The sequence below is a fragment of the Myxocyprinus asiaticus genome, chromosome 1 (genome assembly GCF_019703515.2).
Source record: "Myxocyprinus asiaticus isolate MX2 ecotype Aquarium Trade chromosome 1, UBuf_Myxa_2, whole genome shotgun sequence".
Classification (NCBI taxonomy): domain Eukaryota; kingdom Metazoa; phylum Chordata; class Actinopteri; order Cypriniformes; family Catostomidae; genus Myxocyprinus; species Myxocyprinus asiaticus.
In genome coordinates, this window is record NC_059344.1 from 2567195 (window position 1) to 2595157 (window position 27963).

At 39.0% G+C, this 27963-nt stretch overlaps 8 protein-coding genes and 1 pseudogene across 9 annotated transcripts in view; 4 read left to right on the forward strand and 5 right to left on the reverse strand.

Moving 5' to 3' along the window:
- Window positions 1-1411, forward strand: part of LOC127442362 (histone H2A-like) — a 129727-nt gene extending 128316 nt beyond the window's left edge. The window contains exon 2 of the mRNA XM_051700332.1: window positions 941-1411. Coding sequence (XP_051556292.1) covers window positions 941-1314 — 374 coding nt within the window. The 3' untranslated portion in view covers window positions 1315-1411. The remainder of the gene's footprint in view (window positions 1-940) is intronic.
- LOC127441958 (E3 ubiquitin/ISG15 ligase TRIM25-like) overlaps window positions 1-9806 on the reverse strand; it is a 111969-nt pseudogene extending 102163 nt beyond the window's left edge.
- LOC127442521 (histone H3-like) lies at window positions 2066-2495 on the forward strand. Its single transcript, XM_051700629.1, has one exon. It carries the CDS (start codon window positions 2069-2071, stop codon window positions 2477-2479), a length of 411 nt encoding a protein of 136 aa, XP_051556589.1. The 5' UTR covers window positions 2066-2068; the 3' UTR covers window positions 2480-2495.
- LOC127442477 (histone H4) lies at window positions 4330-4808 on the forward strand. The gene has a single exon (XM_051700542.1). It carries the CDS (start codon window positions 4343-4345, stop codon window positions 4652-4654), a length of 312 nt encoding a protein of 103 aa, XP_051556502.1. The 5' UTR covers window positions 4330-4342; the 3' UTR covers window positions 4655-4808.
- On the forward strand, window positions 5596-19288 carry LOC127442283 (histone H2B-like). Its single transcript, XM_051700184.1, has 3 exons — window positions 5596-5976; window positions 18210-18431; window positions 18848-19288. The coding sequence occupies exons 1-2, from the start codon at window positions 5606-5608 to the stop codon at window positions 18268-18270; spliced, it is 432 nt and encodes a 143-aa protein (XP_051556144.1). The 5' UTR covers window positions 5596-5605; the 3' UTR covers window positions 18271-18431; window positions 18848-19288.
- An 898-nt stretch (window positions 19289-20186) lies between these two features.
- Window positions 20187-23579, reverse strand: LOC127442331 (histone H2B-like). Of its 2 annotated transcripts, XM_051700273.1 has the most exons (4): window positions 23191-23574; window positions 22386-22545; window positions 20430-20575; window positions 20187-20287 (listed from the first exon to the last, which is right to left on the reverse strand). In XM_051700273.1, exons 1-2 carry the CDS (start codon window positions 23559-23561, stop codon window positions 22515-22517), a joined length of 402 nt encoding a protein of 133 aa, XP_051556233.1. In that variant the 5' UTR covers window positions 23562-23574; the 3' UTR covers window positions 20187-20287; window positions 20430-20575; window positions 22386-22514. The 2 variants fall into 2 exon arrangements, with proteins under 2 accessions (XP_051556233.1, XP_051556243.1); XM_051700283.1 differs by lacking the exons at window positions 20187-20287; window positions 20430-20575 and having other exon boundaries at window positions 22412-22545; window positions 23099-23579.
- An 848-nt stretch (window positions 23580-24427) lies between these two features.
- Window positions 24428-24838, reverse strand: LOC127442437 (histone H4). Its single transcript, XM_051700485.1, has one exon. The coding sequence runs from the start codon at window positions 24824-24826 to the stop codon at window positions 24515-24517; it is 312 nt and encodes a 103-aa protein (XP_051556445.1). The 5' UTR covers window positions 24827-24838; the 3' UTR covers window positions 24428-24514.
- A 1317-nt stretch (window positions 24839-26155) lies between these two features.
- On the reverse strand, window positions 26156-26872 carry LOC127442513 (histone H3-like). The gene has a single exon (XM_051700617.1). The coding sequence runs from the start codon at window positions 26867-26869 to the stop codon at window positions 26459-26461; it is 411 nt and encodes a 136-aa protein (XP_051556577.1). The 5' UTR covers window positions 26870-26872; the 3' UTR covers window positions 26156-26458.
- A 499-nt stretch (window positions 26873-27371) lies between these two features.
- On the reverse strand, window positions 27372-27882 carry LOC127442396 (histone H2A-like). The gene has a single exon (XM_051700395.1). It carries the CDS (start codon window positions 27879-27881, stop codon window positions 27495-27497), a length of 387 nt encoding a protein of 128 aa, XP_051556355.1. The 5' UTR covers window position 27882; the 3' UTR covers window positions 27372-27494.
- Window positions 27883-27963: the final 81 nt, after the last annotated feature.

A 27963-nucleotide genomic window follows, 5' to 3' on the forward strand; every position in this document is an offset into this window, starting at 1 on the left:
CGAAAGTTTGCAGATATTATCAAAACAGTCAATACACGAGCGATCCATGAAAGTAGTATAAAAAATCGGTCAAAAACACTAACAGTACCTGAGAATTTGTCACGCACTGACCGCATGGTCTCCATAGTTAGCAAGCTAGTCAGCAAGGTCCCGTAGCCGCAGTGCAATAAAAAAATTCCAACAAAGAGCCCCAAGAAGGCCAAGAAACCAGCAGCTGCCAAGAAAGCAGCCAAGAGCCCCAAAAAGGCCAAAGCTGCGAACTCAAAACGGCAAATAAACTCAGAGTTTCTTCCCCAAAACGGCTCTTTTAAGAGCCACCCACTAATTCATATGCAACACTTCGATTTGTTTTTGTATTTTTATTTATTTTGTAATGCTGTATTACAGATTGGTTGTTAGAGGACACAATCACTCCTGACTATGAATGAAACCAAAAGCTGCATATTCAGAAAATGGCAAACCCGGTAATGAAACATGTTATTCAGTGTAAGTTTCACCCGCCTGAAGAGTTTAAGTGTTGAGTTTAAAATCAAGAGTTTCATAAAACTATAAAATGAAGGTTAGTGCAATTATCTGACAACATTTTATATGTATAATTGCATTGATTGTGCCTGTATCAGTGAAATATATCTAATTTATTTCAGGTCAGATATATTTGACCATAATATCATTTATAATTATTGATGTTGAATTTTACATTAAACTGGATTTAAGACTCATTCAGCTGGAAGTTTCTCATCAACACAGACTATAGCAGAGAAATAAGAGGGAGGAGTTTAGAGATTGGAGGGAAGTGCTGTGATTGGTTAGAATGTTTTACAGACTCCAGCCAATAGAAGACTGACAGACTCTTTTAAATACTGTTAACTGTCTCTTCTCAGTTATTCTGTGTCCACCGTGTGTTGAAGTAGTGTGAACAAGTTGAAAATGAGTGGCAGAGGTAAAACCGGCGGTAAAGCTCGTGCGAAGGCTAAAACTCGCTCATCCAGGGCAGGACTGCAGTTCCCCGTCGGCCGTGTGCACAGACTGCTCCGCAAAGGAAACTACGCTGAGCGCGTCGGTGCCGGTGCTCCAGTTTATCTGGCCGCTGTGCTCGAGTATCTCACCGCTGAGATCCTGGAGTTGGCCGGAAACGCCGCTCGGGACAACAAGAAGACTCGTATCATTCCCCGTCACCTGCAGCTGGCAGTGCGGAACGACGAGGAGTTGAACAAACTCTTGGGTGGAGTGACCATCGCTCAGGGTGGTGTGCTGCCCAACATCCAGGCTGTGCTGCTGCCCAAGAAGACCGAGAAACCCGGCAAGACCAAGTAAACGGACTGCAGTCTGTTTCACTGAAACACAAAGGCTCTTTTAAGAGCCACACACTTGAACTATAAGAGAGGGATTGTTCTTCTACTCAAACGTTTAATTAATCGTACTACACACTTGAATGAAATAAAGTGAAACACTTCGAAATGTGTGTCACCTACAGATTATTTTCTGTTTTTAACACCTATATCTGATAACTAATAAAGTGTAGATTGAATTACAGATGCAGTTGTGGCATTCATGCAGTACAAGTATAAATAATGAACAGGTAACATTGTGAATTCCTTTATTTATCGATTTTAACCCAATATATTTACGTATATATTTAGATTTTAACCCTGCACAACTACGCAAATGCGTTAATTTACTATTATTTCTTGTGATTATAATAATTACATCTGCCACTACTATTAAATGCTTGTGATTAGTTATGGCCAGTCATGAGGCTACATACATTATTTAAAATAAATGAAAGTACTTGAGTATAAAAGCTAGACAAAGAAATGTGAAGCGTTTATTTCATGCGCATTGATGTAAACTGAACAGAAGATTTTGAGCGGGAAACTGTCACTGCTTGTCTGAAAAGACGCGCCGCACAGTCATTGGCCAACTGTCATGCGCACACGTCCACATCAGCCAATCACACGCCTCTAAACCCTCACCACACTGAGCGCGTGATCGTCCTCGGCTTTAAAAAGCAGCGGTGTAACGCTGATCTTCATTTACTGCGTTGAACGAAGAAGTGAATCTCGTCATCATGGCAAGAACCAAACAGACCGCTCGTAAGTCCACCGGTGGAAAAGCCCCGAGGAAGCAGCTCGCTACTAAAGCCGCCCGTAAAAGCGCCCCCGCCACCGGTGGAGTCAAGAAACCTCATCGTTACAGGCCCGGTACCGTGGCGCTGAGAGAGATCCGCCGTTATCAGAAGTCCACTGAACTGCTGATTCGCAAACTGCCTTTCCAGCGTCTGGTGAGAGAAATCGCTCAGGATTTCAAGACGGATCTGCGCTTCCAGAGCTCCGCCGTCATGGCCCTGCAGGAGTCCAGCGAGGCTTATTTGGTCGGTCTGTTCGAGGACACCAACTTGTGTGCCATCCATGCCAAGAGGGTCACCATCATGCCCAAAGATATTCAGCTGGCACGCCGCATTCGTGGAGAGCGCGCTTAAATCCACAGCGGCGTCATTCACATCAACACCAAAGGCTCTTTTAAGAGCCACTTCAGTTGCACTCAACGAGTCAATTTCCAGTTCAGTTTCAGTTCATTATTAATATTCGAAGCGAAATAGTTTCAAATTCTACCAAACACAAAACAATCAAATGTGCTGATATAAATAATGTTATTTTAAATAATTTCTGTTCTGCATATTCTGAGTTTATTACTCTGGTTGTACTATAAGCACTAATATGCATACTTGTTTTATATCGCACTTCTTTGAATCCCCTTCAGTCCGATGAACTTCAGATAATGTGTTTCTATCAGGTCCTGTAGACTATTATAATCCTCCGTTACAGTTACATTATCTACTTGAAATCACAAGTCCTGCACTGTCATTTACTATGTACTTTTACTAAATCACTTTTAATGGTAAATGTATTTAAACAGCAAAATAACAGGTAAGTACTCAAATTAAACAAAAGATTACAAACACAAAGACATTATTTCACCAAATCTGAAATTTCAACAACTTCTCAACAGATCATAATTTACATGTGATACTATTAAATAATTAAGCATAAGCTACACAAAATAAATAAATGGACATATGAATAATTAAAATATAGTTATGCAATAGTTGATACAAGCGTTCCAATTCAAAACCTTTTAAATTGGAAGAGAGAGGATGGCTTTAGATTTTACATTTATTATTATTAGTATACATCATTAAAAATGAATTTTTGTTACCAGGAAATTCCAGTTTGTATGTGATATTACAAATAAAAGATGATCAATTAAAGGTCACAGAGTCGGAATAACAGAAAATAAAGCCTTCAACATTATAGTTTGAGAAAATATCATGTTTGATATTGGACACTCAGAGCAGTTAAACAGTTTATCAGCTTTTTACAAGAAATAATAATAAAACAGCACAGATTTAAAGGCTTATAGTTACAGATGTAAAGAGGGATCAGAGATGCATTAAAATATAATAAATTGTTAGAAAATATACACAGATATCAATTAAATATCATCAAATTACTTTAGCTATTTAGGTTGTAATTATCAAAATGTATTATGCACAATGTGTACACTATTTCTAATTTACTAAAACTTATGTCCCCATTAAGGAATATTCTGGTTTCAATACAAGTTAAACCGAATCAACAGCATTTATGGCATAATATTGATTACCACAAACATTAATTTAGACTCGTTCCTCTAAAAAAAATCTGTTACAATGAGACACTTACAATGGAAGTGAATGGGATCAATTTTTGGAGTGATTAAAGGCAGAAATGTGAAGCGTATCATTTTATAAAAGCACTTTCATTAATTCTATTCAAACTCATGTATTATTTGAGCTTTGAAGTTGTTTAAATCATAATTTCCACAGTTGTTTGTAATTGGTTATAACACACACATTGTTTATGTCTTGTGTATAAACTTTTGAAACAGTATTTCAATGTTTACAGATTGACCCCATTGACTTCCATTGTAAGTGTCTCACTGGAACACAGATATCTGCACATTTAAAGAAAAGGAGAAACAAGTCTAAATTAATTTTTGTGTTAATCAACATTATACCCAAGTCTACATTAGTGTATTTGTTGGATAATACATCTGCTCTATGTTGAACATTGAGTTTTAAATCAGTCTTACATAATAATAATAATAATAGTCTAATAACTTCGAGTGAAATAAACTACAAGTTTTAGTGGATTAGACACGTGAACTGACAACGACAAACACGTGACGTGCTTTAGGCTCCGCCTTCAGTGTGGTGTTTCTACTAGGTCCTGTAGGCACATGTAAATGTTTTATGTCGTAGCTCCACTTTTCACATTTAGTTCATTTTCGAGCTGTAATCATCATGTCTGGAAGAGGTAAAGGCGGTAAAGGACTCGGGAAAGGAGGCGCTAAGCGTCACCGCAAAGTGTTGCGTGATAACATCCAGGGAATCACCAAACCCGCCATCCGGCGTCTCGCTCGCCGTGGCGGTGTCAAGCGTATCTCCGGTCTGATCTATGAGGAGACACGCGGTGTGTTGAAAGTGTTTCTGGAGAACGTTATCCGTGATGCCGTCACATACACTGAACACGCCAAGAGAAAGACCGTCACTGCCATGGACGTTGTGTACGCGCTGAAACGACAGGGACGAACTCTGTACGGCTTCGGAGGATAAACGACTTGATTCTCATCAGACAAACCCAACGGCTCTTTTAAGAGCCACACACACTCTCACATGAAGAGTCAATGTCTTGGTGGTAGAGTTGTTTTATATTTACAATAAACATAAATATTATTATAAGTTCTGCAGAAAGTGTTTTTGTTCTCTGTCACTCGTTTTCTGCATTTATCGCAGTTCATGAATCATAATGAAATTGTCTCTTGTACAATTACTGTCCAAACATAATCTGTTGTTTGATGACATTTTTTCCAAACATGTATTGTATATTACTTCAGGGATGATTTCTGGTTTTGGAATCGTTAGAATCGATTCCAAGAGTCGATTCCCAAACCCATTTAATCGATTCTTGGTTTATTGATGTGAATTGGGCAGCTGACTCAACTCTGTTATCTTGTTGCAGATTTGTTGTAACATTGGCGAAGTTATTATTGTATGCCAGTTTACTGTCACAAATTTGCCATGTTACTTGATTATTAGTTTAATCCAAAGTAAAATACCGGCAGACTATCAAGGTCAGGTCAGTGTACATGTATTCATTTAGTAGATTAGTACCAAAAATACAAACAGATATTTAAAAAAATATTGGAAAATATTTCTATTAATATTAATAAACTAATTTCTTTCCTCCCCCCCGGAATAGAAACATTATCTGTGCACAATGTTTTGAGCGGGAGAACTGAACTAAGGAAACTGAATCTCGTGGGGGATGGTGATTTTCAAACATGAGGTGATAAGTGGGACTTTCATTTGGAAGCCTCTGATTGGCTCTTTTTCCGGCCCGTCACACTTGTAGCTGTCCAATGAAATCATGTTGTAGGTGTGGCCAATAAAAACACGCAATCAGAGGTGCGCATCAACTGTTTGGGAAATTTGCATAGAGGAGGGGATAATTGTGCTTGTGTGTTGCTCAATACTTACACATTGACATTGTTTCGTTGTGTTATTATGCCTGAACCAGCGAAGTCCGCCCCGAAGAAGGGATCTAAGAAGGCCGTCACGAAGGCCACCGGTAAGGGAGGGAAGAAGCGCAGGAAGTCTAGGAAGGAGAGTTACGCTATCTACGTGTACAAAGTCTTGAAGCAGGTTCATCCTGACACCGGGATCTCCTCCAAAGCGATGGGCATAATGAACTCCTTCGTCAACGACATCTTCGAGCGTATCGCCGGTGAGTCGTCTCGTCTCGCTCACTACAACAAGCGCTCCACCATCACATCGAGAGAGATCCAGACCGCCGTGCGTCTGCTGCTGCCCGGTGAACTGGCCAAACACGCCGTGTCTGAGGGGACAAAGGCCGTCACCAAGTACACCAGCTCCAAGTAAAGTGTCATGAAGCTTTCAGCTGCACCCAAAGGCTCTTTTAAGAGCCACCCACGTTATCACTTAAGGAGTTTAATTGTATATTCATAAACAAAAAAAAAAATAGAATTCTGCATTATACCAAATGAGAAAATGTATCCATTCCAAATTAATGTAATATTGCAGCATGAAATCATTGAAAGTATCTCTGAGGTGCTCAGACATTTATATGGAATTTTTTATTAGAAAAAAATCACAGAAAAACACTTGAAAGTCCTCAGTGATTAATATGTCTTAAATAATTTCCTTTTAGATATCGCTGCATGAATGATCTCATATCAATAATTAATAAAAAATGCAATTTTACAATAAATCTCAAATTAACATTGCTGTTAGGATTTCATATATTTTATACTGAATATATATTTTATATATATATATACAGTATATATGTAATATTCCATCCAAGTAATGTAACACACTCTATAAAAGAACAGCTTGTCTGTACACGTCTTTTTAAAGATGTAGTATCGCAAATTTTCCTTTGACACATTGCTCCGTCAGACCAACATGAGAGCTGCTTTTACTGCCTGGGCCGCACCCACAGTGAAACAGCTGTCATGGGTACAGACTGCCCTCACTGTAAGGACATGAGTCTCAAGACGCTACGCTCTAGGGTCGCCCTCATTCTGAGGGACGATTCCTCCTGTGCTCTCCTGACCGATTCCTCTGTGTTAAGTCTTGAGGGACCACATGAGGAAGCACGTCAGGTCCATGAGGTAGAGATGTAAGAACCCAAAGAGTATCTCATGCCCGCGCAAGCCCCACAAGCCCCTCGATCTTCCTACGCATTAATATGAGTTACTCCGCATCGTTACGCGGGTGGTTGAGGAGCTCAGCCTCCTGTAGAGCCAGAAATGTTTAGTCTGATTTAATGATTCCTGCACATTGTCTGCCGACAAAAGACTGTGGCTCGGAAAGCAGTGTCGTTCTTCCCTGAGGTTCACACAGAGATTACTGAGACCTAGCATGCACCCTACTCTGTGCGTGCCCAGATCAGTGGGCTGCCGTCCTCAGGCATATTTTAGCATCTTTGTACTGTGATGCAAATAGCACTGTCAGTCCCCAGCGGGAATAATCCCCCTGGAAGTATAGCTCATGCCCTTTCTATTATGTTTCAACTCACCCTTCCCTGCTATTCTCACCAGAAATTAGTCATTTTTTAATGTACTGCTTCCTTGCATTGCTTGAATAGCGCGTGTAGCTCGAAGTGGCTGCTCGATGTGCGCTGAAGGCTGAAAAAGCTGTTTCTTCCTCTCCAACCAAACTCACTCATCGTGATAACTGAGGGTGATTGGTGTCTATTGTTAGCTTGCTCCAGCCTTTACACTATTAGCGTTGTGCATGGATGCATGATGCACTCTGATTGAGAAGCTCCCATCTCATTAGAGCAGCTGTCTGTGCCTCGTAACCATGCCCACTCATGTGTTTCACAGTCGCATAGTGTGCATCTGGGCATCTCAGAGAAAAATCCACCTACACTCCACACAAAATTCTCCTGTCTTATAAATGTCAGCGCCCCTCAACACACACGTAAAACTTGGCACCCACCCGCACATATTTCATTAATTAATCATTTTATAAAATTCCACTTATTACAACAAAACTCATGTATTTATAATTATACATTGCCATATGAAAAACCAGTCAGTAACTGCACTGCTTGATTTAACAGACACACAGGTCATTATTAAATAAACAGTATCCATTCCAGAGACAGTTTAGTCTATCAGACTCGTCGCGTTCAAGTGCTTTGTTGCCGAAAAAAAAAAAAATTTAATTCATATATATTTCTTGAGGAACTTTTATTTTGACACCATAAATATTACTTAGTTTGCTGACGATAATGGAATTTTGGTCAAATACAAGCTATTTTTACAGTGTAAAAATATACAACATACTGTACATCAAATAGTTGCTAATATACATAAATGAATATGAACGAAACTGCAAGTGCTAACAATTAGTTGTATTTCGAAAAAGGAATAAAACTACATTTTAGGAATTCACTACAAAAACAGTACTCTCCTCCACCATGTTGAAAGTTTAGGACTCGGAAACTCGTGTATCAAAATTATCTCTGAGTTTCCCAGTCGTAATTATGACTTGAAGGGTCGTTCATGTGCAACTTCTGAGTGGGAAACTTGTTTTTACGATAATTACAATAGCACATGAAAGCAGCATTAAATACACTTGTAGAGCTGTGTGTTTCAGATGCGGGCAGCGCTGCTGCAGTAATGTGCTGCTGGAAACACTGTCAGAATATTTGTTTTTTTCAATATGTTGATTTTTGGCATGCATGAGAACCGTTAACAGAACCAAGTCATGAAGATCACACGATTAAAGTATTTTTTAAACCCTACTAAGAATAAAATTCAACTCACTTGGGCATCTTAATCCATCACTCCAAAAAAAATGTGTTGAGTCCCCTCTTGTGCACAGTCTGTGTATGTGCACTCTGGTTCTGCTCACCCACATGGGATAATGCCTCTCTCCAAATATGTTCTAGTTTAGTAAAAAAAAAATATTCTGATGTCTCTCATGTCTATGATTAAACATACAAACGGTTCGATACATTCGTAATGAGTACTTTATATGTGAAGTTAAATTTCACGGTTTCACTGCAAATGTTTTTAACACTGGAATCGCCCATATGTAACGGATGCTTTTTATAATCCAGACAATAGATAATATCAAGTCCTACATTCTGTTTCACTGACATGTTAGATTATGGAAGTGAATGGGTTTGCGAACAGCGTTTCACAGTCAGTAAAGTTCTGGCTGGCTAGCATGGTCCAATTGCCCCTTCTGGTAGATACCATTACTTCACCATTCTGGGGGCAAAAGCATCTTTCTCCATTGATGCCCCCCCCCCCCCCCCAAAAAAGGAGCTTTGTATTCAGATATGCAAGCACAAATAAAATCATAAAAGTGTCACTATGTTATTATAGTAGTTACTGTCCAAAACTGAATGCCTATAAAGCAAAGATGGCAGCATTCAGGTCACTTTCAGGGCCGCATCTGCCAGCTGAGCAACTGTCATTGAGACAAATGGGAGGTCTAACAGATATATCGGACCTACTTGTAGATCTTTCATGGCGTTCTTCAGAGTTTTGATTGAATGTCTGTCATGCGTTCCCTCTATGGTGCAGGTGTTACAGAGGAACAGTTGTTCGTCCAAGCAGTAGTAGCGGAACACCTAGTCTTGTTCCACACACTTCCTCTTCCTCATGTCATCCAATGGCTCCACCAGTGGGTGTTCTCGGAATGCTGGGAGCTCCAGGTAAGGATGAAGATGCTTCGGACACTTCACACTTCAGGCAGGTTTTCACCGCCATACCAACTTTCCCATCTTCGCCAGCCTCCACTGGGCAGTATTCGGAACGCATCACAGCCGGTCTGTGAGAAGAGTCACTCTGGCTCTGGTAGGAGCACTCCAATCGGCCGCATCAGCAGAAAGTGTCAGCAATGTTGGCCCCCTCCCTACTCGTCGTGGTGATGAGGTTTATAGTAGATTAGTGTCACTTAATGGCTGGATGTCTGAGTGGTGTCTGGAGAATAGCATATGATATATAGACAATGAATTGAAGTTCATCTGTCAGTTGAAGGAGCCCTGGTGGCTTTGACAGCACTCCAGGCATCACAAACCGCCGCTGTCCGAGCAGCTCTTGAGCCTGCGCAGGCACGGCAGAAGTTATGGCAGCAGGTGGGGGTCGCAGTAAAGATCCAGACACTCAGGACACGTCAACTCTTCCTCCAGCATGCCGCTGTCACTGGCAGATTCAGCCATGATAAGGTGAGGACGGTGGGAGCAGTACTGTTTACAGAGATAAAAATAGTCTAAGATTAACTTATGTTAGAGCTCAATTTGAGGCTTCATAGTGAATTGGGTGGAGGATTTGCCAAATCTTGGTTGTCAAAAAAAGAAAATAGGCCTACTTTTAAAAATGATAAATAATTTTAACCCTTGAGCTGTGTGTTTGTTTTGTGCTAATACATTTTATGTTCCCAGGTCAAAATGACTGACCCACTAAAATTGTTTATAAATCTCTCATATTGCATATATTATCACAAGATATTACATTAGATCTTTTTAACAACTTTGTTTTAGTAATTATGACAGGTTTTATATGTATTAACATGTTTTATTTAAAATATATATATATATATATATTTTATTGATAGATTATTTTTATTGATGGATTAATTGAAGTTTATACTGGGCCAGTGGGGGGGCACTCCCAGTCCCATCGGAAATAAATAAAATAAATAAATGAGTAATAATAATATCAATTACATAATAAATTAATTTATAAATTAACTTGCTTGGTCTGAACAAAATAGGTGTCATTTTAAAGCTTAGAATCTGGACTTTACAATAGGGTGATATGTAAAAAATATTTTATCGATAATCGGCTTCAAAAATATTGCGATTATATGATTATATCATGAACCCCACTACCGAGGGTCTGTAAATATTTTTGACTTATTAACTTTGCTTTAAAAATTTTATTCATTTATTGAAACATGAAAAACAAACAAAACATGTTTCTAAATTCAAATTGCACTTTAAAGGAGAAAAAAAAAAAGGCAATTAAAATAACGGATTAATCAAAAAATCTCATTTAACCAAATCCAAACATTTACAGTCTCCAAAGGCCCCATTTGCCATCACGCAAGCATCAGTCAATGAGAACAGGTGGAAAATTACTAATAGCCTACAGATTAAGAACTAAAGACAATTATAAATGTAAAGATAATAATAATAAATAAGCCTAATAAATGTGTGTTATCAAATTTGTGTTTGTATTGCGTTTTGGTAATACAGTTAATGCTGCCTAAAGAAAATGAAATAGTATTATTTTATTATTTTATGATTTAATCACTTTTGTCTTTATTTCTTTAATACAAAGATATACAGTTGAAGTCAGAAGTTTACATACACCTTAGCCAAATACATCTAAACTCAGTTTTTCACAATTCCTGACATTTAATCGCAGAAAACATTCCTTGTCTTAGGTCAGTTAGGATCACTTCTTTATTTTAAGAATGTGAAATGTCAGAATAATAGTAGAGAGAATTATTTATTTCAGCTTTTATTTCTTTCATCACATTCCCAGTGGGTCAGAAGTTTACATACACTTATTAGTATTTGGTAGCATTCCCTTTAAATTGTTTAACTTGTGTCAAACATTTTGGGTAGCCTTCCACAAGCTTCTCACAAGTTGCTGGAATTTTGGCCCATTCCTCCACAGAACTGGTGTAAATGAGTCAGGTTTGTAGGCATCCTTACTCGCACATGATATTTCAGTTCTGCTCACAAATTTTCTATTGGATGGAGGGCTTTTTGATGACCACTCCAATACCTTGACTGCTCCTGTTGCTGACAGCATGCTGCACAAGAGAATCTATGTTTTGCTGCTGTTTTTGTATTGTTGTACACTGGAAGCTCCTGTCACCAAGACAAATTCCTTGTATGTGTAAGCATACTTGGCAATAAAGCTCATTCTGATTCTGATTCTGAGTGTTTGTAGCTTGCTAGCCTGATTAGCATTTCTTATTCTTAAATGTTCATCATTTTGTCCGTTGCCATTTTACCACGTACTTTGGGTTTTTCCGCTTTTCTACCATTTCATCTGTATGTATTTTACCATGCACACCCGTCCTCATCTTTTTTCCGCTTGTCTACATCTCGCATTTCTCATCTGCATGTATTCATTTTCTCCACTTTTGTTTTACACGGATTATTGTGTCGATCTCAAACATCTGCTGATTAGGAACCACTTCAATCTCAAACCCTTGCCGCTCAAGAACAACCATAACAACAACAACAAATAATTGCGGTAAGTCATGGCATCCGCTCATGTTATTGCTTCCTGCATTACATGCCACATGTTTACTATAGCTTCTTCCATCAACATTGAGGGATTCACATGTGATAAATGCAAGAAATTAGTCAGGCTGACGGAGAAGGTTAATGAGCTAGATGCATCCATCCGAACACTAGTGGAGGTCAGTGAGAAAGAGTAGCCGGTAAATACAGTTTTGGATGTGGGTAACAGCGTGCAAAACACACACTTTGGTTCCAGCTCTAGAGCCCCTGCAGCAGGGCGATTGGGTGACATCTCGGCAGCATACTCGCTCAGCAAAGCAACATCGCTCTCACATTCCTGTTAGGGTTTTCAATCAATTCTCCCCACTCAGTGATGCATCCACCGTGAATCATGTTGAAAGAGCCCTAATAATTGGTGATTCTATTGTAAGGAACATGCAAACAAATACTCCAGCCAACATTGTTAAATGCATTTTGGGGGCTCGGGCATCTGACATCAGATCAAATTTACAAATGCTGGCTAATGCTATATGTAGGTTTTCTAAAATTGTTATTCATGTCGGCACTAATGATGTCCGGATTCGCCAGTCAGAGATCACAAGAGATAATGTTAAAGAGGTGTGTGAACTTGCAAAAATAATGTCATAAACTGTAATACGCTCGGGCCCCCTCCCTACTCGTCATGGTGATGAGGTTTATAGTAGATTAGTGTCACTGAATGGCTGGATGTCTGAGTGGTGTCTGGAGAATAGCATATGATTTATAGACAACTGGAAGAGTTTTTGGGGTAGACCTGACCTGCCAAAGAGAGACGGACTTCATCCCTCCAGGGAACATGCCGCACTCCTCTCTAGTAGTTTGGCTCATGGTCTTAATGATAGTATTTAAATAACTGGGGCCAGGTCAGGAAGCAGACAAACTGGTTAATCCGAACCTCTGCTAACTGCCTTGAGATGTCACATAGGTCACATAAACTACAACACATAGAGACTGTATCACCTAGATATCACATAGAGACTGTGTCTGCTCCCCGAACTACCAAACACAAAACTCTCACTAAATCATTTAGAAAAATTTTTATTATGGTCAAACTAAATAAAATAAAAATAAAATAAAATTGAAGATACAAATACTATAAAGGTAGGGCTACTAAACATTAACCCTTTAAAGCCTGAGCCCAAAATTCCATTCTGTGCCAGAATATAATATTCATATCTATATTCATATTACATTCATATTCATATAACATCACACACCTGAACTGTATATACCATATTGAAGAGAAGAACTAGGGCTTTCAAATGATATAAATATACGTATGATTATTTAAGGCTAATCATCCTTTATCAATAAGATTTCACACAGCAATTTTTACAAAAATTTTCTCCGGCCACCATACTTCATCAGACAACTGCATTTTCAACCATTTTAATTACAAGCTAGAGGGAAACTTAGAGTGTATGAAATATACATGATTTTATGGGCAATGTAGAATAGCAGACAGATTAGAAATATAATCTATTGTTTAAAAGTTATGACCATTCTAGTGATTAGTGGTAAAATGGAATAAAACAAACATTTAGAATGTTAAGATACATTTCACATGACCACTCCTCAAATACTCCTTTTGAGCACCTGTAATAATAAATTGAGATTGCATCTGAAATTGAACACTGAAATATACATTTTATGTGTTCAATAAAACACACACTTTATTTAATTTGAACATTATAATTACACACGAATTGCACAGCAAAACATACAAAATCAAACTTTCGAACTATCTACAGTAAATACATTTTTAATAAAGAGTGCAGGAACAGAATATATAAAGAGTGCAGGAACAGAATATATATATATATATATATATATATATATATATATATATATATATATATATATATATATATATATATTCATAAATACTCAACAGCTGCAATACCTGTGGAGAGAAGAGAGGGAGAAAAGAGGGGCTGGGGAGGATGGCAACACCAGTAAACACAGCCCAACCTAGGCCTCTTCGCGAAACTGGTCACACTCAGCTGAGTGCCAAGACTGAAAACAGTTCCTATCACGAACCAAGCAAAGTCTTTTGCCATTACATTCCGACACATAACAAGCTACTTTAGTTTTATTTTCAGTCCTACTTTTCTGATAGCATAGCCAACATCTCTTAAAGGACTCTTCAAATTTAGGGACATGGGCTGTGTGGAGTGATTATGAAGGAGGGACTACAGGCTTTAGTGTATGCAATGGGAAACTTGCGTGAATATCGATACCTCCCAGCTGACGAGCCAGGTTTTCTCTGAAATCTATCTAGGTTAAGTACACCGGTCTTTGCTCATCCCCTGGTGCCGCACGAATGTGTTGCCATTCCTTAAACAATATGAAACTATTGAAGACAGCAATGTCTATGAAGTGGAAAAAAAGAGTCTTCCACCACTTCTGAGTTTTTTGTAGGACGTCGTAAGTTTTTATCATTTGGTCTGACCTATCAACACTGCCCATGTTTTTGTTATAATCGCTGATGACAGTGGGCTGGAGGGCTACATTTGTCCAGTTGCCATCATTTTTTACAAACCTAGTAATTTCGGTTGAGCCATTCGCGTTGTGGAAATTGGAGAGGCATGTAACTGCACGCGTGTCCTTCCACTGAATTACAAGTATATTCCCCTTAATCCTACACCACATCATATCCCCATGAGCTGTCTTGCATTCCCATCTTTTGATGTCTTTAAATTCTGCAGGAAACAGTTTATGATTCACCCTGCGTGTCCCACAGGCATTAGTTCCCATTTCTAACAACTTAACCATAAGAGCTGTGGATGTGTAAAAGTTGTCAAACCAAACATTGTGGCCCTGGTCTTTGAATGGCTGCAGTAACAATTCAACTACTTTGGTGGCCAAGTCAGTGACATGCCCATCATGACTACCTGTGTAAACATTAAAGTCGAGAGTATACCCCGAGTCTGATGTTGCAATTACCCATAATTTAAAACCCCACCGAGAAGGCTTGCCCTTCATGTATTGTTTAAATCTTGACCGAGCTTTAGACTTAACCAAACATTCCATCTATTGCAAGATTTTGGATAGGCTGAAAGAGCTGCTGTCATTTTTGTTTGAGGTGGTCCATAAGATAACGCAACTTCCTAAAGTGATCCTGATTATCCTCTGTGGTAGGGTCTACAACATGTAGAGCTGCTAAAAGAGCCTTGTAGTGGTCACGCGACATAAATCCCCCTCGCCCATGAGCCCTGAAGTGACATTTGAGACACTGGAAAATTGAAAACCCCAATGAAAACAGCATGAAAAAGTCAATTTCTCGCAACATCACATTGGAGGTTGACCGCACAGCCTGATGCATGCTACCTAAGTCAATACTGAATGAATGGCTAGGCTTAAATGGGAGAGGTTTTGGTGCCTATGAATCAATGTCAGAGTACGAGGGATAAGAAACAGAGTCAGGGAAGTGTTTGCGCTTTCTAGCTGACTTGGGACCTGTGCGAGAATGGCTAGCCATACCCAAAATAATAAGAGTAACAGTGTTAGTGTTACTGTTACTGTGAGTATCAGTCATATGAGAAATAGAAACAAACAATACATACACATTCATATATACCCATTTGATGGTCTTGGCTGGGGATCAGGTTCCATCTCATCCTCCATCTCCTCACGGTCCAGGTCTTCCTGCAGTAGTTCCTGGTCCAGCAGATCTTCCTCCTGTGTGCTCATACCCTCATGAGCCATGTCCTCCTCTGCTATGAACCTAAGCTCATCAGCAGTCAGCTGCCTCCTCGTCTTGCAGGTGCTGAGCAGGGAGCCATAGTCTCTATCCATCTCTACAACAGAAAGAAAGTACACAATTGGTAGCCAACAGTGTGTTCTTCACAAACCCATACACTGAATAGTCACCAAAGGCTTGCAGACTAACCAGAATGTCAAACTGCAGACAGCTCTCTCACACTTTCCTTGTGAACAGGAAGCTACACACAATCTAAAATCATGTCTGTGTGATGGAGGGTAAGGCTATCTGCTAAATTATAGAAAGATACACTCACAGAAATATTTAAGCCTATTTGTAGGATTTATGTAATTTAATGGCATATAAAATTTCCATTCAATTGCATTACATAGTTTTAATATAAACAAAGTTTGTTTATATTAAAACTATGTAATGCAAACGAATGGAAATTTTTTATGCAATTAAATTACATAAATCTTACAAATAGGCATAAATATTTCTGTGTATCTACCATTTTTTTATTACGAGGGAAAATCAACAAGCTAGATAACTTATCTAACCAGCAGGCCAGTTTCCAGGCAGGTCTGAACAGTGCCAAAAAAAATAAAAAATAAAATAAAAGGTCTGAACAGCATCTGCTCTCTGCCTCACATTACTTTAGGAGGATTTTTCACAAGCGACAAAATTAGCCAAAAAAGTTATTGACATTTAGCTAAAAATGTACATAGTATTTCTAGCTAATGTTTATTTAGCAAGTTTCACAGAAATTTTTAAACCTTAAGCTTAAACCAGATGAATATATTAGTTTAAATGAATCTACTTCCCCAGGATATTGTTATAAACATGAACCCTGTCTGAAGGGTCGAGGAGGTGTTGCTACCAAGTTTTTGGTAATACTCAGAGGACAGGATATAAGTTTAAGTCTTTTGAACTAATAATGCTTAATATGACACCGTCAGATATAAATAAAAAAAAAATATCTGACGTCTTTTGCCCTTGCTACAGTATATAGATCACCCGGGTCTTACTCTGGTTTCCTTGGTGAATTTTCTGATCTGAATCTGATCTAGTAGTTAATGTAGATAGAGCTTTAATTGTTGGTGACTTCAACATTCACATAGATAATGAAAATGACACATTGGGATTAGAATTTATCGATATTCTAAACTATCTTGGAGTCAGAAAAACTGTGGCAGGACCAACTCTTCTCCATAATCATATGCTAGATTTAATTATGTCATATGGAGTTGATGTTGATACTATAGAAATTGTACCGCAGAGTTATGACATCTCAGATCATTACCTCATCTCTTGTTTATTGAGTTCAGCTAATGTCACTCAATCTACACCATGCTATCGTTCAGGTAGAACTATTCTTTAAACCACTAAAGATAGCTTCACTAATAATCTTCCAGAATTGTCTGACATACTTAGAAATCCAAAAAGTATAGAAGAACTTGATGAAATAACAGAAAATATAAATACAGTCTTCTCTAGCACTCTTGATAGTGTCGCTCCCCTTTGATTAAAGAAAATGAAAGAAAAAAGCCTTGTACCGTGATAACACTCAAGCTCTCAAGAGAGCAGTTCGGAAAATGGAGCACAAGTGAAAGAATACAAATTAGAGGTATTTCGTGGTGCGTGGAAGGATAGTGTCTGTAGCTACAGACAGGCCCTAAAAGTTGCCAGGTCAGCATATTTTAGCAAACTCATAGAAAATAAATAGATTGGATTACCAGAAATTTCCTTCTACTCAATTCTGACAAAACAGAGGTACTAATGATTGGACCAAAATTCTCTAATAAATAAGCAGATAAAATATAATTTGACTCTTGATGGATGTACTGTTATGTCATCTTCTTCAGCAAAGAGCTTAGGTGTTACATTTGATACCAATCTGTCCTTTGAAAATCTAATTTCCAATGTTTGTAGAACAGCATTCTCCACCTGAGAAATATTTCTAAATTACGACACATGCTCTCTGTTGCTGATGCTGAAAAATTAATTCATGTGTTCATGACCTCAAGACTAGATTATTGTAATGCATTACTGGGAGGATGTCCAGCAAGTTCAATAAATAAACTTCAATTGGTTCAAAATACAACTGCCAGAGCACAGAACTAAAAAATATGATCATATTAGCCCAATTTTTTTATCATTACATTGGCTACCTGTTAAATTTCATATTAATTTTAAAATTCTGTTAACTACATACAAAGCTTTGAATGGTCTAGCTCCACAGTACTTAAGTGACCTTCTGACATGCTATATTCTGTCACATTCATTATGATCACACAATTCTGGCTTTTTAATAATTCCAAGAATATCAAAATCCACAAAAGGAGGTAGATCCTTTTCATACTTGGCTCCTAAACTATGAAATAATCTCCCTAACACTGTTCTGGATGCAGAGACACTCACTCAGTTTAAGTTTAGTATAAAGACTATTTAGCCAGGCATACACCTAATTTATCCAACTCACAATTAGGCTGCTTTAGTTAGGTCTGCCGGAACCAGAAACATTGATCATGATCTATAACTCTGCATAAAATTGAATGGCTTCTATGCTAATATTATTGTATTTGTTTCCATGTCTCAACCTTGGGATTCATATCCAGAGCCTGCCAGATCCAGCTCCGTTCCTGTTTGTTGTCAGACTCCACTGCTATGTGTCGCTGAGAGATGACGACAAACTACAGCTGGTGCTAGCCAGACATCACTTCAGTTTTTTGACTTCAGAGGATGAACTGATGCCAACTTCAACTATAAGACATCGGATACTTCAGATGCCACTGCCTGAACCTTGGATTTAGGATGGACCCCACTGAACTGACCTGCAGGTTGAACTGCGATGCACCTCTTCATTTATCTCTGCCTCTCCTTTGTCTATTTATGGACTACACACTTTAAATGGAATACATAGACTATCATTTAATTGCCAACAAAAGCCTTCATCAGCCAACTAACAAAGAACAGTGCATCTATGTAAACTTCTGCAGTTAATCCAGGATGGACTTCAAAGACATTAGTCATTAACCTTAAAGTTAATAAAAAATATTGTATTTTTAAAACACTGGACCTTAATGCTTAATACAAATTTAAAACCATGACTTGCACTGCAATCAAACAACCAATATTGGCATTATATTCATGCTGTTAGCCAGAGGGGAACTGGGCCCCACAGTGAGACTGGTTTCTCCCAAGGTAATATTTCTCCATTAACCAACATCTTATTGAGTTTTGTGTTCCTTCCCAGGTAGCCAAAACGGTTTGGCCCCATAATGGCCCAGATCCGGCAGGCCAGAAGAAATAACTCGGCCCACTTGCGGTTGCCAGACTGTTGTGAAACACGGCAATGAATGACGCCCCAGAATCGGCCCAAGTACACCGGCCCGAGTCCAGGTGCTAAAACTGAGTCAACACTGCCGGCATAGGGCCACAATCACGCCAACAAAAATTGTACACTTAGCTGGTACTGGCCCGAGTCTGGGTACCAAAGGGAAATGTATATTAAATATAAAACTACATCTATTTAATTAGAACGAAAGACATTTTGCCAAAGCAATATTAGCTTGTTTGCTAAATTAAGTATATACTTGCACTTAATCTAAAACAGAATTGAAAACATTTGTGTTCAGTATAACTCTTCTTGTAATGAATTGGTTACCAAAAACTACTAAAATGTATGTTGTTTAATAAAGACTCCTTCCAGTTTTTCTATAAAAACAGAGCTTTGAATAATTTTTCTCTAATGTTTTTCCACAAAACAACATTCTATTACCTTGTTAAAATTCTTAAGATGGCATCTACTTCCACCTTCTTTAAAAAAAAAATAATAATAATATTTTACAGTGTCCTTGTTACATGTTACATGTACTTACTGTAGTAATAACAGTAAATTATGCACAATTACACATAACTAACCCTAAACCAAACCGTATTCCTAACCCTAACCCTATAGTAAGTACATGTTGTTAATTAATATTACTCAGTACTTAAATGTATAATTACACTGTGACAATGACACCTTAAAATAAAGTGTAACAAACTTAATATGCAAATATTTTTCAGTTCAAAAAGTGAATTGCAGAATGGAAGCTTTTTTCAATGTAAAATCCATTCTCAGTGTTTGTGAGGCTTTGGAGGCTTTAAATGTGGAGGCTTTAATTTTCACGCTTGTTTACTGTAGGTGTTATGCTTTACTGTGATTGGTTCTAAATTATTTGTGACGGTCAAATCTTCCTCGCAGATACATGCCTTAAACTCATATTTTAGGTGAGCTCAGATCCTTCTGGCCACACTGAACATACATCATTACATCAGCTTAAACATCTATATGAAGAAAAAATAAGCAAAACAAACTGGAGTGGAGTGGAGGAGGACTATAAGCTTAAAGAAATTAGTTTATATTGGCCTTAAGAGTTTTGAAAATATGTCAAGTTTACAAGGATTGAGGGTTTGGCCCTTTCACCCTCTTTTTTTTTTTTTCATGCATCCCCACCTACTACCCCATAACATCCATATGTGCTCCTTTTCCCCAAGTAAAAATGACACCATGAAAATATGAGAAATATGAGAATTTATTTGAACCCTAACATTAACATACAGCTTTATATGAACTACCAAAAAGTGGCATGAACAACTGCAAAACAAAAAAAAACTAGAAAACCTCAGACCCTCCTCAAGTAAGTGTACCCTAAAAGAGGGACAGATTGACAGAAAGAGAAAGATAAGAGGGGGCACAGACAATGACACATATGTTTAGTTAGTAAGATAGATCTCAGAAATCTCAGACTGAAGACATGAAATGGTAAATGGTAACAACATTTAGAACATACCTTAGAAGGAATTTGCTTGCTTTAGGGCCCACTCTCTTCTTCCCCCATCTCTGTCAGATGCAAGCTGCAGCCATCTTTTTATGAACTTTCCAATGTCTCCATCCGACGCACTGGCAGTACTTGCATTTTTTTTTTCCACACAGATTCTTAAAAAAAAAAAAAAAAAAAAAAAAGAAAGAAAGAAAATTGATCAATCAGGTGAATATGGCACTAGTTCAGAATGAGCTTTATTGCCAAGTATGCTTACACATACAAGGAATTTGTCTTGGTGACAGGAGCTTCCAGTGTACAACAATACAAAAACAATACAAAAACAGCAGCAAAACATAGATAATAATAATAATAAAAAATAAAAACGAATTATACACATACGTACAGACACACACATACATACACACATACACATGGGTAGTGCCATCTAATACAATCTGTTATGTACAGTGTAAATACAAATCTGTTATGTGCAGTGCAAATGTTTTTTGTTTTTGTTTTTTCTTTCCCAGAGGAATAAAATGGCAGAAGAGGTTGGATGCGTTGGATAAATATAAGAAAGACTAAACTGTGTATTGCACATAGTTATTGGTCAATGGGGCAATTTAACTGTTCATGAGATGGATAGCCTGAGGGAAAAAAACTGTTCCTGTGCCTGACGGTTCTGGTGCTCAGAGCTCTGAAGTGTCGGCCAGAAGGCAACAGATCGAAAAGATAGTGGGCAGGGTGAGTAGGGTCCAGAGTGATTTTTCCAGCCTTTTTCCTCACTCTGGAAGTGTATAGATCTTGAAGGGGGGGCAGGGGGCAACCATTAATCCTCTCAGCAGTCAGAACTGTCCTTTGTAGTCTTCTGATGTCTGATTTCGTAGCTGAACCAAACCAGAGTTATGGAAGTGCAGAGGACAGACTCCATGACTGCTGAGTAGAACTGTATCAGCAGCGCCTGTGGCAGGTTGAATTTCCTCAGCTGGCGAAGGAAGTACAACCTCTGCTGGGCCTTTTTCACAATGGAGTCAATGTGGGTCTCCCACTTCAGGTCCTGTGAGATGGTAGTGCCCAGGAACCTGAATGACTCCACTGCTGCCACAGTGCTGTTTAGAATGGGAAGGGGGGACAGTGTTGGGGTGTTTCTCCTAAAGTCCACAATCATCTCCACCGTTTTGAGCGTGTTCATCTCAAGGGTGTTTTGACTGCACCAGACAGCCAGCTGTTTAACCTCCCTTCTGTATGCAGACTCACCGTCATCTCGGATGAGGCCGATGACAGTGGTGTCATCTGCAAACTTCAGGAGCTTGACAGAGGGGTCCTTGGCGATGCAGTCTTTGGTGTAGAGGTAGAAGAGTAGTGGGGAGAGCACACATCCCTGGGGGGCACCAGTGCTGATTGTACAGGTGCTGGAAGTGAGTTTCCCCTGTCTCTCAAGCTGCTGCCTGTCTGTCAGAAAGCTGGTAATCCACTGACAGATAGACATGGGAACAGAGAGTTTATTCTGGAGTATAGCTGGGATGATGGTGTTGAAAGCCGAACTGAAGTCCACAAAAAGGATCTTTGCATATGTCCCTGGTCTGTCCAGATGTTGCAGGACATGATGCAATCCCATGTTGAGTGCATCATCCACAGACCTGTTTGCTCGATAAGCAAATTAAAGGGGATCTAGAAAGGGTCCAGTGATGTTCTTCAGGTGCAATAAATCTTTATTTTATTGATATGCCTTATACAGTTTTTATTGATACTCTTATTGGTTATTTTTCATTACTATACTGTTTTTATTATTATTATTTAAAAATGTATTATTATTATTTTACACTGCACTAAGTTAACCATCTCCTGGTTCCAGCTTCATATCTAGCAGATAGACATGACAGTGTTAGCAATCTTCTCATCTAACTCTTGGCAAGAAAGCGTAAATGTGTTTCCTATAACGATGAAAATTATTTAACATTGTGATACACAAATAAAACTTACAGAGGACAACATCTTTAATGGCAAGTGGTTCAAAGCCATACTTCCCGTTCACTCCGCGTCAGTTAATTTGCTTCGCCAGTTGGTTCATCATTAGTTTTGACATTATTCTCCAGACAGTTTCATTTACAGTCAGACCCCCTGCCAGTCCAAAACAGGTGACCTGAAAGACAATATTGTCAGTTACAAATGGTACAGTGCCTATAAATTATAAAGTATTCATGTCTTACATCACAGAATCAAAACAAATTAAATGTGGTTTTTATGACAATGTTTAAAAGAAAAATTCTTCAAATGAACTCTAACAGAGACCAAAAAGAACATGTATGAATGGGGAACACTGGGAGAAAAAAAAAACACAGTTGACCATGTTCTCTTTTTATAACTCCTTTTTATTACTAGATCATGAATAAATTACTTTAAAAACTTGAAGCAATATTAAGCTGATAGAAATTATTTTAATTTCTTCATATTAATACCAATATTGCAATGTGTTTTTAATCGCATATTTATTCAGTAGTTGGGGTGCTGTGGGGGGAAAATAAAACTAATGGGGTTCCACAGTTTAAAAAAGTTTGAGAAACGCGTTAGAAGTGATGCCATTTAACATTTTCTAGTGAATTTTATTTGATTATTTACAAATATGCAAAGTCAATTATATTCAGTCCTGCCAAGCACATATTGGATCTTTTTGGCCAAAAGAATTTTACTTTTACCTTAATCTTTATAGAATAAACTCTTCAAACGAGTATATGGGTGGCTCTTAAAAGAGCCTTTGGGTGCAGCTGAAAGCTTCATGACACTTTACTTGGAGCTGGTGTACTTGGTGACAGCCTTTGTCCCCTCAGACACGGCGTGTTTGGCCAGTTCACCGGGCAGCAGCAGACGCACGGCGGTCTGGATCTCTCTCGATGTGATGGTGGAGCGCTTGTTGTAGTGAGCGAGACGAGACGACTCACCGGCGATGCGCTCGAAGATATCATTGACGAAGGAGTTCATGATGCCCATCGCTTTGGAGGAGATCCCGGTGTCAGGATGAACCTGCTTCAAGACTTTGTACACGTAGATAGCGTAACTCTCCTTCCTAGACTTCCTGCGCTTCTTTCCTCCCTTACCGGCGGCCTTCGTGACGGCCTTCTTAGATCCCTTCTTCGGGGCGGACTTTGCTGGTTCAGGCATGATATCACAACGAAACAATGTCAATGTTTAATTATTAAACAACACACAAGCACTATTATCCCCTCCTCTATGCAAATTTCCCAAACAGTTGATGCGCACCTCTGATTGCGTGTTTTTATTGGCCACACCTACAACATGATTTCATTGGACAGCTACAAGTGTGACGGGCCGGAAAAAGAGCCAATCAGAGGCTTCCAAATGAAAGTCCCACTTATCACCTCATGTTTGAAAATCACCATCCCCCACGAGATTCAGTTTCCTTAGTTCAGTTCTCCCGCTCAAAACATTGTGCACAGATAATGTTTCTATTCCGGGGGGGAGGAAAGAAATTAGTTTATTAATATTAATAGAAATATTTTCCAATATTTTTTTAAATATCTCTTTGTATTTTTGGTACTAATCTACTAAATGAATACATGTACACTGACCTGACCTTGATAGTCTGCCGGTATTTTACTTTGGATTAAACTAATAATCAAGTAACATGCCAAATTTGTGACAGTAAACTGGCATACAATAATAACTTCGCCAATGTTACAACACAAATCTGCAACAAGATAACAGAGTTGAGTCAGCTGCCCAATTCACATCAATAAACCAAGAATCGATTAAATGGGTTTGGGAATCGACTCTTGGAATCGATTCTAACGATTCCAAAACCAGAAATCATCCCTGAAGTAATATACAATACATGTTTGGAAAAAATGTCATCAAACAACAGATTATGTTTAGACAGTAATTGTACAAGAGACAATTTCATTATGATTCGTGAACTGCGATAAATGCAGAAAACGAGTGACAGAGAACAAAAACACTTTCTGCAGAACTTATAATAATATTTATGTTTATTATAAACATAAAACAACTCCACCACCAAGACATTGACTCTTCATGTGAGAGTGTGTGTGGCTCTTAAAAGAGCCGTTGGGTTTGTCTGATGAGAATCAAGTCGTTTATCCTCCGAAGCCGTACAGAGTTCGTCCCTGTCGTTTCAGCGCGTACACAACGTCCATGGCAGTGACGGTCTTTCTCTTGGCGTGTTCAGTGTAGGTGACGGCATCACGGATAACGTTCTCCAGAAACACTTTCAACACACCGCGTGTCTCCTCATAGATCAGACCGGAGATACGCTTGACACCGCCACGGCGAGCGAGACGCCGGATGGCGGGTTTGGTGATTCCCTGGATGTTATCACGCAACACTTTGCGGTGACGCTTAGCGCCTCCTTTCCCGAGTCCTTTACCGCCTTTACCTCTACCAGACATGATGATTACAGCTCGAAGATCAACTGAGTGTGAGAAGTGGAGTTACGGGATAAAACATTTACTTTTGCCTACAGGACCTAGTAGAAACACCACACTGAAGGCGGAGCCTAAAGCACGTCACGTGTTTGTCGTTGTCAGTTCACGTGTCTAATCCACTAAAACTTGTAGTTTATTTCACTCGAAGTTATTAGACTATTATTATTATGTAAGACTGATTTAAAACTCAATGTTCAACATAGAGCAGATGTATTATCCAACAAATACACTAATGTAGACTTGGGTATAATGTTGATTAACACAAAAATTAATTTTCTCCTTTTCTTTAAATGTGCAGATATCTGTGTTCCAGTGAGACACTTACAGTACAATGGAAGTCAATGGGGTCAATCTGTAAACATTAAAATACTGTTTCAAAATTTAGACACAAGACATAAACAATATGTGTTAACATGATTTTAGTGTGATAAAATCACTTACTAACTGCATCTGTGTAAAGTTATAACTAATTTTACAACTCCGTTGCCATGACGATGTAATGCCATAAACTCTAAAACAGCTGTGGAAATGATGATTTAAACTAACTTAAAACTCAAATAATACACACGTTTTAAAAGAATAATTAATGATATAAGTCAGTTTATTTATTTTGTGTGTATCTATAATGTATAGATAATGTAACTAACGGAGGATTATAATAGTCTACAGGACCTGATAGAAACATTATCTGAAGTTCATCGGACTGAAGGGGATTCAAAGAAGTGCGATATAAAACAAGTATGCATATAGTACAATCAGAGAGTAATAAACTCAATATTTTCAAATGCAGGAAACAATGTGAAGAGAAATTATTTAAAACAATATTGTATATATATGGCTGCTGATACAGTTTTACTCAGCGGTCATTGAGTCTGTCCTCTGCACTTCAATAACTGTCTGGTTTGGTTCAGCTACGAAATCAGACATCAGAAGACTACAAAGGACAGTTTGGACTGATGAGAGGATTATTGGTTGTACCCTGCCCTCCCTTCAAGAACTATACACTTCCAGAGTGAGCAAAAAGTCTGGAAAAATCACTCTGGACCCCACTCACCCTGCCCACTACCTTTTTGAACTGTTGCCTTCTGGCTGACGCTTCAGAACCCTTAAAACTGCCCCGCTTAGCAATAATTAAGTACAATAGACAGTTTAGTCTTTTTTATATTTATCCAACACATCCAACCTCTTCTGCCATTTCATTCTCTGAAAAAAAAAAAAAAAAAAAAAAAGTCTCACTGTACAGATATCGGTTTGTACTACTCGTGTGTGTGTACTCGTATGTGTATAATCACATTTTTTTTTTTTTATTATTACCGCTGTCTTTGTATTGTTGTGCACTGGAAGCTCCAGTCACCAAGACAAATTCCTTGTATGTGTAAGCATACTTGGCAATAACGTTCATTCTGATTACATCAGCACATGTGGACCGTTTCAAATTCTACCAAAACACAGAACAGCAAAACCATCTCATTTCGTAAAAAACAAATATTAATAATAACAACAAACTGAAAATAAACAGAAATTGACTCGTTGAGTGCAACTGAAGTGGCTCTTAAAAGAGCCTTTGGTGTTGATGTGAATGACGCCGCTGTGGATTTAAGCGCGCTCTCCACGAATGCGGCGTGCCAGCTGAATGTCTTTGGGCATGATGGTGACCCTCTTGGCATGGATGGCACACAAGTTGGTGTCCTCGAACAGACCGACCAAATAAGCCTCGCTGGACTCCTGCAGGGCCATGACGGCGGAGCTCTGGAAGCGCAGATCCGTCTTGAAATCCTGAGCGATTTCTCTCACCAGACGCTGGAAAGGCAGTTTGCGAATCAGCAGTTCAGTGGACTTCTGATAACGGCGGATCTCTCTCAGCGCCACGGTACCGGGCCTGTAACGATGAGGCTTCTTGACTCCACCGGTGGCGGGGGCGCTTTTACGGGCGGCTTTAGTAGCGAGCTGCTTCCTCGGGGCTTTTCCACCGGTGGACTTACGAGCGGTCTGTTTGGTTCTTGCCATGATTAAGAGATTCACTTCTCCGTTCAACACAGTAAATGAAGATCAGCGTTACACCGCTGCTTTTTAAAGCCGAGGACGATCACGCGCTCAGTGTGGTGAGGGTTTAGAGGCGTGTGATTGGCTGATGTGGACGTGTACGCATGACAGTTGGCCAATGACTGTGCGGCGCGTCTTTTCAGACAAGCAGTGACAGTTTCCCGCTCAAAATCTTCTGTTCAGTTTACATCAATGCGCATGAAATAAACGCTTCACATTTCTTTGTCTAGCTTTTATACTCAAGTACTTTCATTTATTTTAATGAATGAATGTAGCCTCATGACTGGCCATAACTAATCACAAGCATTTAATAGTAGTGGCAGATGTAATTATTATAATCACAAGAAACAATCGTAAATTATCGCATTTGCGTAGTTGTGTGGGGTTAAAATCAAAATTTATACGTTTAAGCTAAAAACAGAAAACAATCTGTAGTTGACACACATTTCGAAATGTTTCACTTTATTTCATTCAAGTTTGTATTACGATTAATTAAACGTTTGAGTAGAAGAACAATCCCTCTCTTATAGTTCAAGTGTGTGGCTCTTAAAAGAGCCTTTGTGTTTCAGTGAAACAGACTGCAGTCCGTTTACTTGGTCTTGCCGGGTTTCTCGGTCTTCTTGGGCAGCAGCACAGCCTGGATGTTGGGCAGCACACCACCCTGAGCGATGGTCACTCCACCCAAGAGTTTGTTCAACTCCTCGTCGTTCCGCACTGCCAGCTGCAGGTGACGGGGAATGATACGAGTCTTCTTGTTGTCCCGAGCAGCGTTTCCGGCCAACTCCAGGATCTCAGCGGTGAGATACTCGAGCACAGCGGCCAGATAAACTGGAGCACCGGCACCGACGCGCTCAGCGTAGTTTCCTTTGCGGAGCAGTCTGTGCACACGGCCGACGGGGAACTGCAGTCCTGCCCTAGATGAGCGAGTTTTAGCCTTCGCACGAGCTTTACCGCCGGTTTTACCTCTACCGCTCATTTTCAACTTATTCACACTACTTGAACACACGGTAGAAACAGAATAACTGAGATGAGACAGTTAACAGTATTTAAAGGAGTCT